Below are 19,873 nucleotides of genomic sequence, written 5' to 3'. Positions count from 1 at the left end.
TGTTTTTTTTTATCTAACTTGGATAAAGCAAAATATGCACACCTCACACAGCCAACAACAACAATTTAATCTAAGATAACCAAGGACTGGTACTTCTCTATGGAATCGTTTAAATAATAATTTAGAAAACCGAAATGCAATAAACATCTTTATTGAGCTTTAGTTTGCCAAAAGTACGAGACATAATTATTTAAATAAAATTATATTAACCTTTTAAAGTAACTAATAAGATTGTATACATACAACACTGTTGTCCATAACTTTTGCCAATAAAAACACTTAATTGTTAATTTGTAGATAACTAAACGTAAAACTAGTTTATTTATATATTAAATCTCCCTAAATTGAACTTATTAGAGGACACATCCAGTATATTTGCAATACTCTGGTATGTCTGTTAACTCATTATTTAATAACCACAAATTTATTAGGTTTCTCTTTATGAACACGTATGAGATGTTTCCTGACACCTTCAGGCCGAACAAATTTCATTTGACAGATTTCACAAACATACGGTTTCTCTCCAGTATGCGTTCTATAATGGAATTTTAAGGCGGATAGTTCAGCGAATCCTCTTTTACATACATCGCAAGGATATGGTCGCACGTCAGTGTGCAGTCGACGCACGTGAACGTCTAAAGCATTCTTTTGTCTAAATTGCTTATTGCACACTTTACAAGAGTGTAGCTTAAGTCCGCTATGTATAAGCATGTGGTCTCGCAAAATTGTTGTGCGTCCGAATCGCTTGTGACATATTTCGCAGGAAAAGCGTTTCTCGCCAGTGTGTATTTTAATATGACGTTTAAAACTCGACCGGTGTGTAAATTGTTGGCCACAAACTTCACAGGCGTGTTGCTTCGTGTTTTCGTGGACCTTTACGTGCACTTCTAAATACTTCTTCACCCGGAATTTCTTATGACATGTTTCGCATTCGAAGGGTGTTTCATTAGTATGTATTTCTTTATGATTTTTCAAGACACCTTTTAATGCAAATCGTTTGTGACATATGTCACACTCGTATGGTTTTGGGTCATCTTGCTGTCCTTCTTTTTCCTCCTTTTCCTTCACATCGTGTACCTCCTTATGTTTAAACAAATTCCCCTGTAGTGCAAACCGTTTCCCACAAACATCGCAACCGTACTTTTTGTCCACAGGATCAGAATCGAAATGACTTTTTTTATGAAAAGTTAAGTGGCTCTTATGTCTATATTTTTTATTGCACATATCACACGCGTACGGTCTTTCACCAGTATGAATCCGCATATGTACGATCCATTGGTGTTTATGTAGAAATCGCGCGTTACATACTTCGCAGGAGAATTTGAACTTTCCCAAGTGGAGTGCGTAATGAGTATTTAAGTGACTTTTTTGTATGAATCTTTTGTCGCATACATTGCACGCGAAAGGTTTCTCCCCTGTGTGGGAGCGGCGATGGATTACAAGATTGGATTTGGCATTTGGCCCGTGGAACGTTTTTTGGCATATTTCGCACGTGTGTTCTCTAGGGTGGCTGGGAGCCGGAGCAGACACGGAGCCGTCGAGGTTGGTGAGGGACGGGGCGGGGGCAGAACAACTAGGGTTGGTCGTAACAACTGGTCCCGCTGAAGGCGCTGGCGGTGTTTCTTGTACGGCCACCGAAACTGAAAATAAGATTTAAAGTCAATGTGAGGAAAACCGACATTTACCGTCGACGTCAAAGATATGTTTACACTTTTGCACCTTACTCCTTTGTAAACGAAAAATAAACATATCTTTGACGTCGACTATACAATTTCCAATTTCCCAATTAAACATCATCACAGAACAAGAGCTCTCGTATTTATTCAGACAGGACACATTCAGAAAAGAAGATCTTCGTAGCTTCTGTTCTACCGACCTTCTTAAGTTTTCCGACAAACAAAACAGAGACGGACTTCCCCAAATTGGACTTACAACCTTTAATTTAACTGAAATATGCAAGCCGGTGGAAATCGAGTTTTATGGACACTACGTAGACGTCCACAGTGAAGTATGAGGTCGGTTGTTAACGTCAGGTGTTTTCGCCGGAAACCGGACCGTGTTACGTGACTACGTCCAGATTTGTGTGTGGCAACTAGACCCAAGAAAACAAGACATCTGCGTGCGAACCCGGACAATTGTCCGGCGACAAGTCCGGACGTCTGCAACCGGCCTTAAGAGAGCGCAGTCTATCTGTAAATCTGTATGATCAGTACCTGAAACGATCTCGCCATCAGCCATCTCTACCTCCGACTTCTCCACCTTGATATCACCTGCAGAAAACAATATTTATTTAATAAATAAAAATAAATAAAAATCATTTATTTCGGACCACAAAAATCCATAACAAAAAGGTTAGTCGAACATGTACATGCAGGAACTTGTTTAAGACTATGTTAGTACTTACTCAACTTATTAGATGTCTAACTACTACATTTCATAAGGAGCTAAGGAACGATGCAGGTTCGACCAGTGCTGCATATAGCGACTATCGGGCCTACCCGCTATCACACTCAGGATACTGTTGCTACTGTCAAGCACTCTGCGACGCGTCGCGGCGGCACGCTTTCTTATTGTAGCAGAGAAACTGTCTACCTGTGCGTCCGCGAACATGCCTGACGCGCTGCAGAAGCGTGGCAGACGCAACAGCACCCTGAAGGCGTTGTTGAACTGAACCCGTAGGGCGCTGATCGATCTTTGCGAGTAATTAGCCCATAAGCTGCAGCTATAAAGAGAGCTATATTTAATGGTTGAATTACTAAAAACACTTATGTATTTAAGTTGATTTAGATTTTGAAATAAAATGCACAATACACACAATTCGAAACACAAATAAAAGAAGCCATTAAAGATAATACTAGAGAAATTTAATTAGTGCTTCTTTCTTAAATAACCGTCCAAGTGAGCAAATGTACAGATCTAAAACAGCAAATCTGGCCACTTTTCTTTTTTTAATAAAAACAAGTTTAAGGGGTCAAAAACACTACTCTCTACAATAATTAATTATTTTTTGACGATTAGACTCGTACTCACGTGTAATTGTTTCCTCTCCAGAAGCTTTTTCCAACTTGATTTTTAACTTGTTACCTGAAAGAAAAATTAAGTTCACTATTGTTAACTTCACTACAGGCAGGCGTGGCTCACTCCGCGATTTCGTCGCTTTGCTACATGTAGCTAAAAGTACATCCGTGCGACCCCAATTTTGGGGTTTGCCATAAGCCGCGCGGGGCGCTGTCGCCACCTAGCGGCCATATCTGTGCTGATCGTGACAGACGCGTTTTGTTAGAGAGTGAGTCTTCTGTACCTAGTACTATTATTTATTCTGTGCTACAGGCGGCCTCCGAGCTATATATATGGTAAAACAGGTACAAAAAACATGATTATGTATTATTAAATTATGATTTAAATGTATTATGTATTTTATACTAGTTCTACCGAATGCTACAAGGGTTTAAGATTTCACCACTCCAATTTTCGAAAAATAAAATAGCCTTATCCATGAGCAGGGCAAGCTTTTGTTATTGCAAAAGTGAATGAAGTGTAGGTAGTCCAGTTAGGAACACACAAAGTTAGTTTCGCATTTATAATATAAGCTTGGCCAAGTTTGGAACCTTGTAGTGTAATATTAGGATACTTCTCAAAACTAGCCTGGATTTATAAGGTACACAAATGTACCCCCCTCCCCCCAGCCCGAATTTCGGCAATATTCCTCCTATATATATATATATATATTTTTATATAGCCCTTTATTCTGAACATGGTTGTTGGTTTTTAGTTTTGAATGTTTATATGAAGTCTCTTGGTTCAGTGTGCCTGTCGGCAAAGGCAAAGGCCTCCTCCAACTCCTTCCAGTATTTCCTCTCTCTTGCCACCCTTGTCCAGAGTGGTCCCACTGTGAGTATAATTTCGTCTTCCCATCGTGTTAATTGAGGGCCTTGCGATCTTGATCCATCTGTAGGGTGCCACATGAGAATTCTTTGGCTCCACTTCTCTGTCTGGCATCTTATAGTGTGGCCTGCCCACCTCCATTTTTGCATGTCTATGTGGGTGAGGATGTCTGTCACTTTTGTTCTGGTTCTTATGTCAGAGCTGCGGTTTCTATCCTGTAATTTTACACCGAGCATGCTCCTCTCCATAGCTCTCTGGCACTTTGCAAGTTTATCTCGTTGTTTTTTAGTAAGAGACCAAGTTTCGCAGCCATAGGTTAGACATGGAAGCACACATGTGTTAAAAGTTTTGCTTTTTATCCGTATACCAAGGTTGCTTTTCATGATTTCTTTGAGTGACCAATATTTGCTCCAGCCGGATGCTATTCTTTTTTCAATTTCTTTATCCATTTGGTTCTTGAAAGATATTATTTGACCTAGATATACATATTCTTCAACATAGTCCAGACTGAATCCATTAACTGCAATTTCTTGTCTCCTAGAATTTGTCATCAATTTAGTCTTGTCTGAGTTAAGCTCCAGTCCCACTGCCTCACTCTGTTATGCTAGATCTAATAGCATGCATTCTAGTTCTTTTGGGATTTCCTCAAACAAGACTATGTCGTCGGCAAACCTGAGGTGGTTTAGGCGTGTGCCATTTATGTTGAGGCCAAGGTGTTCCCATTCGAGTTTCCGGAAAATTTGTTCCAAGACAGCGGAGAATAACTTTGGTGATAGTGGGTCACCTTGCCTGACACCTCTTTGTATAGGGAAGTTTTTGCCAACTGATTCTAGTCTAATTCTGCTTTTGCTGATTGTATATATCCTTCGGATAATTTCCACGTATACTTCGTGTACTCCTTGTTGTTTCAGGCTTGTCCATATACAGGTGTGGTTAAGGCTATCGAACGCTTTCGAGTAGTCGATAAATGCTATGAACAAAGGCTTTCGGAACTCTTTATACTCCTGAATTACTTGTTTTACTGTATGGATATGATCAATTGTACTATAGTCTTTCCTAAATCCAGCCTGTTCAATTGGTTGGCATTCGTCTAGTGTTCTTGATATTCTTTCTAGTAACACCTTAGCAAAAACTTTGTATATGTTTGACATGAGGCTTATTGGCCGGTAGTTGCTGATATTGTCTTTCGCACCTTTTTTGTGGATCAAGATGATGTCTGATTCTCCCCATTGGTTTGGGATTATCCCTGTTCTTAGAATTTCGTTAAATACCACTGTTCCTCTCATAAGTGCATTGGGTATTTTATCTGGTCCAGGGGATTTATCTAGCTTCTGAGAGTTTATTGCCTTTTTGACCTCTTGTACAAGTATAGGTGGTACCACATCGCTTTCATGCAGTGGAAAGGCTCCGGTCAGTGGTTCAACGTTTTCTTGATCTGGGCTTGAACTTTCTTTGCTGTATAGGGCTTGATAGTACTCAGTTGCTACTTTCTGGATTTCTGTTCGGTTAGTGAGGTTTGTCTCTGCCTTTTTCAGTTTGGGAATCCATTCCTTTCCTTTTTCCCTTAACTCTCTTAGCGCTTTCTTAGTACCGCCTGTTCTTATTATATGCTCCTCTATAGTTCGTAGTCTTTTTAGCTTCCTGTCATTCCTCATGTTTTTTCTTATTGTTTTGCTAAGATTAGATATATATATATATATATATATATATATATATATATATATATATATATTATATTTTCTTTTTTGTCCAGCAGTGGGACACAGTGGGCTCTGGATAATATATAATCCTAAGCAACAAAGGAGCATGGCGATGGGAAGTTTAACTATTAGTTATATAGTCATTATTCAGAGAGGACATACTGCACAGTATATAAAGAAATAGCTAATAGTTATGTCTAGTATGTGATGTCTTACTAGCAGTGAGAACTCCCTTGAGCCGCGCCTGCAGCTCGGCCTGGCTGCGCTGCACTTGCTGCTTGAAGTTGTTCGCATCCCGCAGCCGCACCACGCACACCTCGCAGATCCCACACTCGTCATTTCCCATGCCTAGCTAAAAGTCAAACAATCACATTTATTAAAATATGTTAGGACAATGCAACCACAAGACAGTAACAGAAAAAGAGGTAGACCAATTAAAAGATGGATGGATGACATCAAGTCGATAGGGGGCGCCACCTGGACCAGAAAAGCCATTGATAGAAAGGAATGGAAGCAGCTGGGAGAGGCCTATGTGTCAGAAGACACGCTGAACACTAATCCGGTCAATATGATGTGTTAGTTTTTAAGTAAATTTGTTTAGATATATAATGTAATACTGTTTTAGTTTCGGCAATAAAGGCTATTATGATTATGAGGACAATGTGGAGAAGACTGGCAGGCATATCATATTTTTGATGGGAAGGCGAACATAGAGCAACAACTCGTTTTTGTTCATGCTCACATGGTGTACCAGGAGCTTGTTTCTCAAAAGCTTGTGGATATAATTTTTTGACAGATTTTGTTAGAAAGGGACTTCCACTTGTATTACAAGTTACTAACTTTTGAGAAACGGTCCCCAGGATTGACTCAGAAATTAATGTGCATTTGTTTTCTACTTTCATATAGCGGGTATCAAGTGTGTGCCTTGGATTAAGTTTAGTTCCTGATAATTTACTCAAAAATGTCAATCAATCATTATCAACTTGATAACAACATTATGGTTAGTTGGTTAAGGCAGATTTCCGTGGAAAAAGGTATACTATGTGTCTACAGAACACGCTGGTGAAGAAATGGATTTGAAGGTGTATACGAGCTTACATTTATATTAAAGCAGTCTCTCAGCATTTCGCAGTATATCTCTGTTTTGCCGAGATGTTTATACATGGTCTTGAGGCCCTTGTCCGGCGACCGTACCAGGCAGCAGCTACAAGAGTGTAACTCCTCCATCATGTAACGTATAAAATACTGGCAGTTGTATCACAATCGGAACCGATATACACACATTATAATCTATTTAAGCAATTTCCAGCAGAAAAAGTAGAGGCGATCCTCTAAGCTGCTCGAAGCGGCCATTGACATTCATCCATAGACATAACATGACACATTGATTTTTAACTTCTTAGTGCTGTACTGTGCTGTTGATGACCAAGTTTGTGCCGGTTATGAAGACCTGAGGCCTGCCGAGAACACCAAAGTTCGCAAATTTCGGGCATCTCTCTCTTTTAGTGCAATGAATTAATTAGAGTGACAGAGAAAGAGGCTCCAAATTTTCGAACTTCGATTTCATGGGTAATATCCATAAATTAAAGGTGTATGAAGCATTGAAATGGCAGCGAAATCTGTTTAATTTTGGCCCATAATTATCAAATAAAAGTTAGCTAGTTTCTTGACATGCTGTTTGCGCTGACATGGCAATCTTGGCAATTCATTGTTAAAAAAACCTATAAATGTCAAAACATTGACATTGACAGAATCGCAATCATATACAGGGTGTAATTTTTTACGTGATACAAAATATGTTTATCTAACTCCATAAACAACTAGCAATTGAATGCTCCTACTCTCGTTGAAATCAGACAATTTTTTTTTTAATTTTTTTATTTTTTTTCGTGATATTTTTTGTACTTTTAAAGGATATTATGATATTAAAACAGCTTTATAAGATATTTAAAATGTAAAGTGAACTAAATTACATTTCAAAGTAGCATAAATCACAAAAAATGTTTAATGACTTGTGATTTACGCTACTTTGAAAAGTAATTTAGTTCACTTTACATTTTAAAGCTGTTTTAATATCATAATATCCTTTAAAAGTACAAAAAATATCACGAAAAAAAATAAAAAAATAAAAAATAAAATTGTCTGATTTCAACGAGAGTAGGAGCATTCAATTGCTAGTTGTTTATGGAGTTAGAAAAACATATTTTGTATCACGTAAAAAATTACACCCTGTATGTTTAGTTTAGATCCACAATAGTAAAGTTGATAATGGAGTCTGCAGTATCGGAGTTGCACGTGAAAACTGAACCCTCATGGGATGATGTGTGTACAAAGGACGCTACCTCGTGCTCGGCGGTCTGCATAAAAGACGAGAGTTTACGCTCTGATGTGTGTATAAAAGAGGAAACCTCTGACCCAGAGGATGGTGCAGTTCAAGATCTTTATTTATAGTATATATGAACACACAGGCAGCTTAAAGCTGATACATGCACATCAATGTTCACATATTTTATCAACAGTTTGTAGCCTACGAAAGTGGTCTTTGCAGATTTATAGTGTGTTAAAACAATAAAAAAATTAAAGCATCCTTGGTGCTTAGGATATATGGGTAAGTGAGGTTGTAATCTGTTTACATTAATTAGCCGGGTCCACACAGAGTGAGCATACGCCTATGTGAAGGCCAGCTACACTTACCCAACCCATACTGATCTTTGATAGAGCTATTTGGATTGATAAGAAATTTGCAAAATTTAAATGATAAATGATATTTATTTTGCACGATTTCAGGTAAGAAACAATTGGATGTAACACAAAAAATAAAGTGTCCACTGAAATCCACCATAAATGGCATGTACAATTATTGCTTACAAAATAAGTCTTAAAAATATCCTAAACTAATTTTTACAATCATGCAATAAAATTATAAAATAATATGTACAATTCATTTTAAAGATAATAATAACATTGATTTATTGGAATAGGTAGGTACTATGTCAGAAATATAAAAAAAAACCATTCATATAATTATCAATTAATTAATAGTCCCGTAGACTTGCTATGATGATTCTGAATACAGGCATTATCAGATAAGTCTATTGGAATCAATGTGCCTTGTGTTTTGACAGTTCCAATTTAAAACAGGTTTAAGAATTGTGACTAGAAATTTCAGATGTGTAAGTTGCGAAAATTTTCAGATAAAATTTACAAGTCTTTTTAAAATAACTATTTTATTGACTTGATTAATATTTGCTACTTGCATCCTTGTGATTGTTCACTATTCCATGTTATCAACATAATTTATATTAATTGCAGCACAAAATCATCAGCAGGAACGAAACGGGAGCTCCACAATATTTACTACTAATAAAACCTACCAATGTGATCACTGCAGTTACACAGCGGCTAGAAAGTCTACTTTAGTTAGTCACATAAGGACACACACCAGTGAGAAACTCAAGTGTGAGTATTGTGAATACTCAGCCAAAAGTGAAGGCTTATTGAGTAGGCATTTGAGAATGCACTTAAAAAAAATTAACCATTCAGTCAAATATAGTCAATGTAGTTTCATATCTGTCAACAAAGATGCATTATTACAACATGAAAGGAAGCATAGCGCAACTTACAAATGTCGTCATTGTAGTTATGTTCATAAAAGTATAAGTAAGATAGAAATCCATGAAAGGAAACACATTGAGAAACCATACAAATGTGATGTATGCAATTTTGCAACTATTTATAAAAGAAATTTTGAACTCCATAAAAAGAGACACGATTCACTCGTACACGAAACAAGATGTACCAGCAAAAAGCCCAGCAAACCTCGGCATAAACACAAAGGAGAAAAGCCTTACAAATGTGAACACTGCAGTTACGTAAGCCACACCGAAAGGCGTTTACGACGTCATGAAAAAAGGCATGCTAAACAAACACAAACAGTCATACATAAATGTGGCAAATGTTACTATTCTACTACAAGCAGCAAAAGGTTACTAATCCACGAATTAATGAAACACAGCAGTGAAAAACCTTACAAATGCGAAGAGACATACTGTATTTATGTGACAGGTGACAGGAAAACACCCATATACAAATGTAGCAAATGTAGCTATACTTGTAACAAAAAAGTTAATATAATACAACATGAAAGGTAGACATACTGGTGAAAGACCTTACAAATGTGGCCACTGCAGTTATTCTTCTATCTACAAAAGTAATTTGCGAGTCCATGAAGAGAGGCATATCAGGCATAAAGGTAAGAAACCACATTAGAAATAAAAATTCACCATATTTATTTTGTGGATGTTCAATTGAGCAATCATGAAAAAGACACATATGACATATTTTGGCAGCATATTAATATTTTATTTCTTTAAATCGTACCAAGGAATCGGTGAAATAGTCTCAAATTAGGCTTGCCCAAATTATATTTGCTAGACAGTATTTAAATCATCATACAAAAACAAAACAAAACAAAAGTAAAACCTTCTTATATCAGATGTGGCTTAATAATACCCCAGATATACCCCAGATTATACCTTAAGAACATAGTAATACAAAATAATACACATGTCAACAGTTAGACCAGGTTTTATCTGTATCCATAGATACATGATACATGTGTAATTATGTGTAATTATGATTAACGATACATCATCATCTCAGCCATAAGACGTCCACTGCTGAACATAGGCCTCCCCCTTTTTTGGGGGGTGAATGCCATAATCGCCACGCTTGGCAGGCGGGTTGGCGATCGCAGTCGAGTACACCGAATTTGAGGGACGCTGCTGCCCGTCCACCGGTGGTCTTGGACGTGGTTTAAGGACATTCCCGGGTCCTGGACGTAGTTTAAGGACATACCCGGGTCCCGATTAACGATACGGTCCTTCTTAAATACATCTCTATTCTTTGTCATTATTCGTGTGATGGTACTAAGATACAGCACGTCCACGGATGATTTTATTATTTCTTTTGCGGTACATATTCATGAAAAGAAATGCACTTTTATGTACATATGTTTAAAAAAAACCGGGCAAGTGCGAGTCGGACTCGCGCACGAAGGGTTCCGTACCATAATGCAAAAAAAAAAAACAAAAAAAAACGGTCACCCATCCAAGTACTGACCACTCCCGACCCGACGTTACTTAACTTTGGTCAAAAATCACGTTTGTTGTATGGGAGCCCCATTTAAATCTTTATTTTATTCTGTTTTTAGTATTTGTTGTTATAGCGGCAACAGAAATACATCATCTGTGAAGATTTCAACTGTCTAGCTATCACGGTTCGTGAGATACAGCCTGGTGACAGACGGACGGACGGACGGACGGACAGCGAAGTCTTAGTAATAGGGTCCCGTTTTACCCTTTGGGTACGGAACCCTAAAAATGTACTCGCACGGTTTTGGCATAGCGACATACAGGTCGTGGTCGTGCTGTGTAGATACTGCCTAGCACGACCACACTATATTATGGTTAATTTAATGGTCAAATGAATACAAAACAAATGTACTCAAATTGTACTATCTACAAGCACATCAAAATGTGACAGTGGTACTGCAAAAATCGCTGTCATGTTTAAAAAAGGTGCATCTCTACTTTTCATACGGCCACACCGGGATTATGGCGATAGTCATCGCCGTTTACCGTTATTGAGGCCTGGCATTAGAATTATCTCTATATATTATAATTAGCTGCCTGTTGAAAGAAAAATACGGTTAGCTATAAAAGCTTGGATCAAAAACGATTTTTTTGACAAAACTAACTTATTTTATCAATTCCGCGTTGCAGTGATTGAGCCGAGTCCTGCACCGAGCGCCACTGGCAAGCGCAGTGGCGCTCGTCATCATATCGACTAGGATCACACGAGAGAAGAGACCCTGCCGCCACCAGGCGTTATTTCAGGTACTAGTATAGTTCCATAGGTCTGACATAGGTTGGCCCCAATAAAGTTTTGACTTTTTGTCAGTTCGGCAGAGTTAAATTAAAACTAGCCAGTTCGAATACCCAGACGTCAGGAAGTTACTCGTAAGTATCATTTGAGAAAAGTTTATCTACCTTAAAATAAATATAGATACCTATTGTACTAGCTACTACTGCTACTATAAATCATGCCGCGATCAGAAAGGGATTAGAAATAACAGATTTCCATACACTTACGTCAAAATCAATATGGATTGACAGCTATCTCAATCCCTTTCTAATCGCGATTCAGTAATACTACATTGACCTTAGAGCGCGGCCACATTGGCGATTTGCGAGCGAGTTGAAAACGAGGCGAGCGCGCTACGACCTCGCCGCGAGCGCGCAACGATTTCGCTTACTTGTCATACTGGCATGGGAGCGAACTCGTTCCGCGCTCGCGGCGAGATCGTTGCGCGCTCGTCTCGCTTTCAACTCGCTCGCAAATCGCCAGTGTGGCCGCGCCCTCACACAACTACCGAACGAACTGATTTGAGACCCACCATAGAACTTTTTCACAGTAACTAAGTGTCATAATAATTTTACTTTTTATACAAGCTATTATTTAGTTTCACCTGTCCCGTTGTCTGTGTGTGTGTCTGTAATCAAATCTTTCAAGTTAAAATTCGACCTGCTTCCCGGTTTTCGAATGAAATCTTTAACAATGAAAACTTATTTTATCCATTTCGCGTTGCAGTGATTGAGCCCACTTCTGGACCGACCGCCTCCGAACAGCACAGAGATCACGTCATCATATCGACTGGGATCACTGTTACGCGAAGAGAGACTCTGCTTATATTTTATCTCAGTATAATATATTCAGGAACAGCATATTATCCTACCCATGCCCAAGGTCCTACCTACAAAATAGTACTTATTCAGTTCAATGAAATTTAAATCATATTCGATTGGAACAGAGTTGCTTTTGCTGTTTTGTTCAGTGTTTGAACAACGCAAAATCAACTCTATTTCCTACATTGTAGGTTCAAATTTCTGTGGCAAATTTTGCATTTTTCATTTGTATGGCTGGGCCTTAGGAGGTTATGACATGTTGGTTATAACGCCACCGACATAATTGGTATCGTCGCTCTGTCGCGGATATCAAGGATCTACCGCGAAAAAAAATTTCATTGTCGGACTCTATTGCTCAAATATGCAAGAGTGATAGAGGCTGATAACGAAAAGCTCTTAAGTGGCATTTTAAACGAAAGTGGTGCTATAGTTAGTTTATAAACAATAAAAAAAAATTATAAAAACGAATTAAAAGATAAACTGAACGTCCAATTCCGGTAAATGAAAACTTTTTGCACGTAACCGTTGTTTTTTTCTTAATTCATGGACAAACTTGACCCCCAGTCCCATATAGTTGGTTATTTACTAAGCAACATGCGAGATTTGACACTTAATTTCGAATAAAACTTCATCTCGACCAGGGATGTAACGGATGTGGTTTATGGGAACCGAAAACAGATGTTTTCAGTTTCGTTTAACGGAATCGGAACCAGAAACGGAACTGGAACCAGAATAGAACCTGAGTGATAGATAGGTAGACGAGATGTTATAGTCCGTGGTGTTGTGTCCCCCAAACAACCAATTAGTGCAGCATGTGACAAGCGGGGCGATGAGCGAATACTTACATACTTCGCTGGCTCAGCGACCCGAAGTGGATCTTGGCCTCCGACACTAGATTGCGCCATTCGTTCCTTTCCTGTGCGATCTGACGCCATTCAGCCGCTTGCATACGACACAGGTCTTTCGCGATGAGCGAATGATTGGTATACTTGTTTGTTTTTGATGGACACTGCTCATGTCCCGCTGCCGCGCTAAGCATTGACATCCGATATACTTCCGTTTCAAAAGTAACGGAACCGGAACAGAAACGGATGTGTAATACCAAACGGAAGTTCAGTCTTAACGGAAACGGAGCTCCGTAACATCCCTGATCTCGACTTATATTAGAATAGAGGTCTATAAAATTGCTTTTTTGAGTTATTTGAAACATTTTTACATATAAGGAACAAATTATTCAGGAATTAAGGTATTTTTTCGATAAAACAATAATAAACAAATACGAAATGCTGTAAATACGTTTATTAAACTTTATTTTCCATTCAATAGAAATAATATATGTTATTTTGTCTGATTTCAGAACTGTAGATATTTGATGTATAATTATACTAATCCTTAAATCCATATTGTTTTTTATTTGTCCGAATAAAAGTACCTACTTGACTCACTGCTCACTGTTAATAGTTCTAACAATACCAACATAACCAGAAATGAAGACCAGCCATGTGCGTCATACAAACAGCCACCACCACACTGACAAGGGTGCACGACTGAGAAGAAGATATACTACGATGGTAACACGGCATGTTATCACAAGCGCGTTGCCCATCTTTTAAGTACAGTTTAGGGACAAATGTAGGCCCCTTATATCCTACACACATAGTAAAGTCGCCATCAGATATATCGGAGCGGCCAAGGTGCTCACAAATATCTGAACACGCCTCTATTTTCAAGGCGCTAGAGTGCGTGTTCAGATATTTTTGACCACCTCGGCAGCTCCGATATATTTGATGGCGACTGTACGTACCTACCTACGGGACAGCCCAAAAATACATTGACAAAGAATTTTAAGAATAATTTTCTTAATTACTCATCTTTTAACAAAATGTAATTATAAATTAAAATTGCAATCATAATAAAGTATATTTTTAAAATAAACTCCTTTGGCATTAACACACAAACTCAAACGTTTGTTAAATTATCAACAATGTTGCAGTAAAAAAATGTCAATATACTTTCGGGCCACCAGGCACCATGTACATTCAAAGTGGTGTAATTTCTGAACGGTGGAGCTACTTCCCAAGTAACAAGATTGGAAACTATTTATAGGGTAGGTACTCATAATCTTTATTGCACAACTAATTGTATCTTAACTTATTGCCTAGTCCGTCTAAGATTACTTTGCACTGACTTAAAAAGAACAAAATAAGAAAATTACACATTGATTAAGCAGACAGTACACGAACAATTTAAATATTACATTTATTTGAATGTAGTTTTAGTTTTAAAGGGATGGCCTGCACCAGCTTATTTTGAAACCTACTGGCGTAGCGTTGCGTTATATCTGGATGTTTAGTATAAAATCGAGGGTATTTTATAATTAATTTAACTATTACGCATACGAATCTATGTAAGCGTTCTTTATAACAAACTGCACAATGTAAAATAGCCTGGATTTTTCAATGGGACTATCTTTTTAAATTAGTTATAGTTAAAATTATTCATGTTTTTTAATTTAATAAATCTCGTAGGTTTCTCATGGTGAACGCTTATAAGATGTTTCTTAACTCCACTATGGCGCTGAAATTTCTTGTAGCATATTTCGCAAGCATATGGTCTTTCCCCAGTGTGAACACGATAGTGTTCTTTCAATGCAGCAAGAACTGGAAAAGCCTTTTTACAAACGTCGCAAGCATGTGGCTTGTCAGTCGAGTGAACTCTTCTAACATGAACTGTCAAGGCAGATTTATGCCTAAATTGCTGGCCGCACACTTCGCACGCGTGTTGTTTAAAGTCCTCGTGCACCATCATGTGGTCCTGCAAATTTCTCTTCTTCCGGAATTTCTTATGACAAGTTTCACATTCAAAAGGTTTTTCATCAGAGTGTGTTATACTGTGATTTCTTAAGATACCTTTCGTTGAAAATCGTTTGCTACATATTTCACACATATACTCCTTTCTCCCTTCCCTTAACGCTTTATCTTCCATTTCTTTCTCGGCATGTCTATCCATATGTTTAGCTAACGTCCCCTGTAGTGCAAATCGCTTCCCACAAATATCGCAACAGAACTGTTTGTCCATAACTTGGTTGTGTTGAACTAAAAGATGTCTCTTTAAGCTACATCTATAGCGAAACTTCATTTGACATATCTCACAGTTATAAGGCTTTTCTCCCGTGTGTACTCGCAGGTGTATACTCAAAGCGTCCTTTTTTATGAATCGTTTGTTACATACAACACACGCGTACTTATAATCCTCGTCATGAAGTTTCGAATGTAGTTTTAAAGCACATTTTGATGTATATCTTTTATTGCATTTATCGCATTTGTAAGGTTTTCCTCCAGTGTGATCAAATTTATGATTTTTCAACGCAAACTGCGTGTTAAATTTCCTCTCACAAACATCGCAAGTGAATGGGTAATCCCCGGAATGATTATTTTTATGAGCGTTAAAGGTGCTTTCTTCTGCAAATTGTTTTTTGCATATATCACAAGTGAATATTTGCTGGTCTGAAGATACTTGATCTTTAGTTTCATCTGCAAACTCGTTTTTGCATACTGTTATTTCTCCTGGCTCTACTTGACTGTGATCAAATTTCAAATGTGTCTTTTTATGAACGGTTAAGTGACTTTTTTGTCTATATTTTTTGTTGCATATATCACACGAAAAAGGTTTTGCACCTGTGTGTATCCGCATATGTATAACAAATTCATTTTTATGTACGAATCTCCTGTCGCATACTTCGCAGGAGAATTTAAACTTTCCCATGTGGTATGCATAATGTGTATTCAAATGACTTTTTTGTATGAATCTTTTATCGCATACGTTGCACGCGTAAGGCTTCTCGCCAGTGTGGGAGCGGCGATGGATCATGAGTCTGGTTTTTGCATTAGGGTTCTTGAATGTTTTTTGGCATATGTCGCAGGTGTGTACTTTACCGCGGCCGCGGCTGGGAGCCGGAGCCGGATCGGAATCGTCGTGGTTGGTGTCAGCCACCTCCACCGGGGAAGTGTCTCGTTTTGACGCAGTAGAAATGGGTTCCGCTGAAGGTCCTGGTGCTCCGTATATGGCCACTGAAGCAATAAGTCAAATTTTAGAAGCAGGTATACAAGATACAAAGGAGGTAATTAAATAAAATATTAATGAAAATGTAATGACTGGCAAACAACACAAAAGCATAAGCCCTTATGCAAATATCTTGCTGGAATAAAATAGTGGCGTATTACAGATTTATCTCAGTAATTCACCGCTCTAGATTTTATTTTCTTTTTGAGATCAATACTATTTTAGTTTAATGTATTGCTAATTATTTAAGTGATTATTTTGTTATTATATGTACCCACTTTATGAATGGAATGGGTACGCACTTTTGCAACTCGTTGTACCACCTTTAGTCGAGTACATACCTGATACGACCTCGCCATCGGCCATCTCCACCTCAGATTTCTCCAGCTTGATGTCACCTGGAGCAAAATAACACTATGTGATACTTTGATACACATTAATCTGTCAGATTATGCTATTTTGGTATTAAAAAAAGGAAATAAGATAGATATTTGCTGAGAGGGTCAAATGGATTTACCCGAGTTTTAAGCGACACATATGAAGATTAATCAAGTTTAGGGAAGTACCAAAAAGATGAGTGCTTTAACCAAAAATAAAAGTAGGTATATTTTTACAGTTTAGAGATGTTCTCTTTGTAACGTTGGAGAATTTCAAAACTTAATAACATGCAATTAAGTGTCATTTAAGTACTGAAATGAAATAATGAACTAAAACTTTTTGACAACTACAATTAGTAATGACCCTAACTTTTTTAAATATGGTAATTGTGTACAAAAATGTATAGAAACACTTATTATATTACATCAAATATACACACCCACGATGTTTTCATCTCCAGCAGCTTTCTCCAACTTGATTTTGAACTTGTCACCTGCAACAAATAAAAATTACACTTTTCGAGTTTAATGGCTGTGACAAATGTACAGAGGGACATAACGAAACTTTGTAATTTAGGCTATGGAACCTTAAGAACCTAATTATGAGCACACGCTCATTATCAGATGATCAGGTCAGATGATCTTCTGACTTTATGTCAAAATAAATACAAAAAATAGTGCTAAATGTACCCATGATCTTAATACCAAATATCATTCAAATTAAGTTTAGTAATTATTGTCATAACAGACTTATTTGTACATTTGAAATACATATTAGCAATTATCCAATGATTTCACGAGTTGGATCTCTTAAACAAGTAGCTTTCGTCCATACCATCTATCTGCAATGAAGAGGCACAGTCTCTAGATCCAACTTGATATGAAATTATGTATTGCAGGTTTGTTATGATAGGTCATAACCTAAAGGTCGGACCAAGGAACTGGGAGGTCCACAATTACATAAGAAAAGAGAGGATAAACAAGAACAACACTTCGAAACCCCCTTAGAGGGGATGTAAACATAGAAAATTAACAAATTGAGAGAGCATTAATATTTGAATGACTAAAAATTATGTATGCCAGTTGTAGGGATATGTTAAACTGAAAATCATAATTAGATTCCAATAATTGTTGCCACTTTTTACTAGCGCGTCTTGTATTTATGTAAAAATAAGTAAGTAAAAGTACTTTTTTAAATAATAGGAGTAAAATTACCAATAAATAAATTATCTTAGCGTGTTTATTTATAAAAAGGAATTTACTATTTTACAAAATAAATGATTGCAGTGGCAACATTGTCTTACTTTTTTTGGAATCTAATTACGATTTTCAGTTTAGCAGGGTAAATGTCCCCTAACCATGTACTTAAGTTTAATATCTCATATATCTTACTGGCAGTGATAACTCCCTTGAGCCGTGCCTGCAATTCTGCCTGGCTACGCTTCACTTGTTGCTTGAAGTCACTCGCGTCTCGCAGCCTCCCCACGCACACCTCGCAGATCCCACACTCCTCATACCCTAAGCCTAGCTGCAAAATAAAATTAAAAATTTGTTGTAATATTTTGAAATGTTGGATTTTATAAGATAATCTATAGGTAACTGACAACGCTCAGACGCTCCAACACATGCTGCAACAGCTGACAGAGGCAAGCAGAATAGTCGGACTTACCATAAATAAATCAAAAACGAACATAATGACAAACAGAGAAGAAAGGCCCATAATAGTAGACAATGAAAATATCGAATATGTACAGAACTATACTTATCTAGGACAAATTATATCATTCAGAGACCAGACAACTTTAGAAATAGAGAGAAGAGTATCAAGTGCTTGGAAAAGATTCTGGTCGCTTAAGGAGATACTTAAAAGTAATCACTTTCCAATGTCAGCTAAGAAAAAAGTTTTCAACTTGTGTATCCTCCCATGTATAACCTATGGCTGCCAAACTTGGGCACTGACTCAGAAACATCTCCAAAAGCTTAGAACCTGCCAAAGAGGAATAGAAAGAAGTATGATGAACATCACATTAAAAGATCGTAAAAGAGCAGATGAAATAAGAGCAAAAACGAAAATAGAAGACGTAATCAAGAAAGTAAGAAAGTTAAAATGGCAATGGACAGGCCATATGACACGGAATAGTAAGGAAAAATGGACCAAAATAATTACAGACTGGCAACCACGAGACGGTAACAGAAAAAGAGGTAGACCAATTAAAAGATGGATGGATGACATCAAGTCGATAGGGGGCGCCACCTGGTCCAGAAAAGCCATTGATAGAAAGGAATGGAAGCAGCTGGGAGAGGCCTATGTGTCAGATGACACGCTGAACACTAATCCGGTGAATACGATGTGTTAGTTTTTAAGTAAATTTGTTTATATATTTTTTGTAATACTGTTTTAGTTTTTGGCAATAAAAGGCTATTATGATTATTATGATTATAGGCCTACTACTTATTTCAGGGGGGTTGGCAAAAAAGTTATGTGGTACAATAATACAAATCAGTTTCATGCATCCAAACTTCAACCTTTTCTTGGCTGAACACAATTACTTCTTACCAACTGCCTCATTTAAATATAGACCTGTACCTAGTAATAGAAAATAATGAATCCAATTTTATTTTATTGCTCAATCCAGTTAACCTTGTGTAGCTCTGGCGTGTATTTCAATACTTAAAGGTTCAGGTTCATACTTAAGTATCTAATTTCTTAACCACTCCACCGTCCAGCCCGCGAGACTGTTTTCCTGTCAACCGTCTGTTTTTTTTTAACGATGCACGCCCCGCGCAGCGCATTCACAGCTTTCTACAAAAATTATAACTACACTGCTATCTAAAATTTTTTAGAGCTAACTATTTAGTTAGGCTACGTTGTCGCATCAAGAGAATTAGTAAATAATGCCGAAATATACCATTAGATGGCTTTGAAATCAATTCTTTCTTCCACCCCTTTAGATAGTAAGGTTCCCGCGAACGGTTAAGAGCATATTTTTTTCTGATACTATGTAAGTAAGTAATCATTTATTGTCAGATTATGCAATGTCAGTATACAGATGTTACAATATTATTTGATTAGAGAGTGTCACAATCAACCGGTTTACGGTAT

At 37.5% G+C, this 19,873-nt stretch overlaps 2 protein-coding genes across 6 annotated transcripts in view; both read right to left on the bottom strand.

Moving 5' to 3' along the window:
- Positions 1 to 244: 244 nt before the first annotated feature.
- Positions 245 to 6,874, bottom strand: LOC134676176 (gastrula zinc finger protein XlCGF57.1-like). 2 transcript variants are annotated; one of them, XM_063534492.1, is made up of 5 exons: positions 6,684 to 6,874; positions 5,802 to 5,937; positions 3,031 to 3,084; positions 2,214 to 2,270; positions 245 to 1,640 (listed from the first exon to the last, which is right to left on the bottom strand). In XM_063534492.1, the coding sequence occupies exons 1-5, from the start codon at positions 6,813 to 6,815 to the stop codon at positions 406 to 408; spliced, it is 1,614 nt and encodes a 537-aa protein (XP_063390562.1). In that variant the 5' UTR covers positions 6,816 to 6,874; the 3' UTR covers positions 245 to 405. The 2 variants fall into 2 exon arrangements, with proteins under 2 accessions (XP_063390562.1, XP_063390563.1); XM_063534493.1 differs by having other exon boundaries at positions 5,802 to 5,933; positions 6,684 to 6,813.
- A 6,741-nt stretch (positions 6,875 to 13,615) lies between these two features.
- Positions 13,616 to 19,873, bottom strand: part of LOC134676166 (gastrula zinc finger protein XlCGF57.1-like) — a 48,122-nt gene continuing 41,864 nt past the window's right edge. For 3 of the 4 annotated variants that reach the window (XM_063534458.1, XM_063534457.1, XM_063534456.1), the window contains exons 2-5: positions 18,163 to 18,298; positions 17,211 to 17,264; positions 16,735 to 16,791; positions 13,616 to 16,401 (exon numbers count right to left, since the gene is read on the bottom strand). In XM_063534458.1, coding sequence (XP_063390528.1) covers positions 14,810 to 16,401; positions 16,735 to 16,791; positions 17,211 to 17,264; positions 18,163 to 18,298 — 1,839 coding nt within the window. In that variant the 3' untranslated portion in view covers positions 13,616 to 14,809. Of the gene's footprint in view, positions 16,402 to 16,734; positions 16,794 to 17,210; positions 17,265 to 18,162; positions 18,299 to 19,873 lie in introns of all 4 variants that reach the window. The other variant, XM_063534459.1, reaches the window with a different exon arrangement.

This window comes from Cydia fagiglandana, chromosome 24 (genome assembly GCF_963556715.1).
Source record: "Cydia fagiglandana chromosome 24, ilCydFagi1.1, whole genome shotgun sequence".
NCBI classification, from domain to species: domain Eukaryota; kingdom Metazoa; phylum Arthropoda; class Insecta; order Lepidoptera; family Tortricidae; genus Cydia; species Cydia fagiglandana.
This window is presented reverse-complemented; position numbering and strand designations above follow the sequence as displayed.

Excerpts from the sequence above, each read along its gene's own strand:
- LOC134676176 (XM_063534492.1), bottom strand. The coding sequence starts at position 6,815 with ATGATGGAGGAGTTACACTCTTGTAGCTGCTGCCTGGTACGGTCGCCG. Across the intron at positions 2,271-3,030 it reads TGGAGAGGAAACAATTACAC|GTGATATCAAGGTGGAGAAG; the intron begins GTGAGTACGAGT and ends TGTTTTCTGCAG. Across the intron at positions 1,641-2,213 it reads TGATGGCGAGATCGTTTCAG|TTTCGGTGGCCGTACAAGAA; the intron begins GTACTGATCATA and ends TCTTATTTTCAG.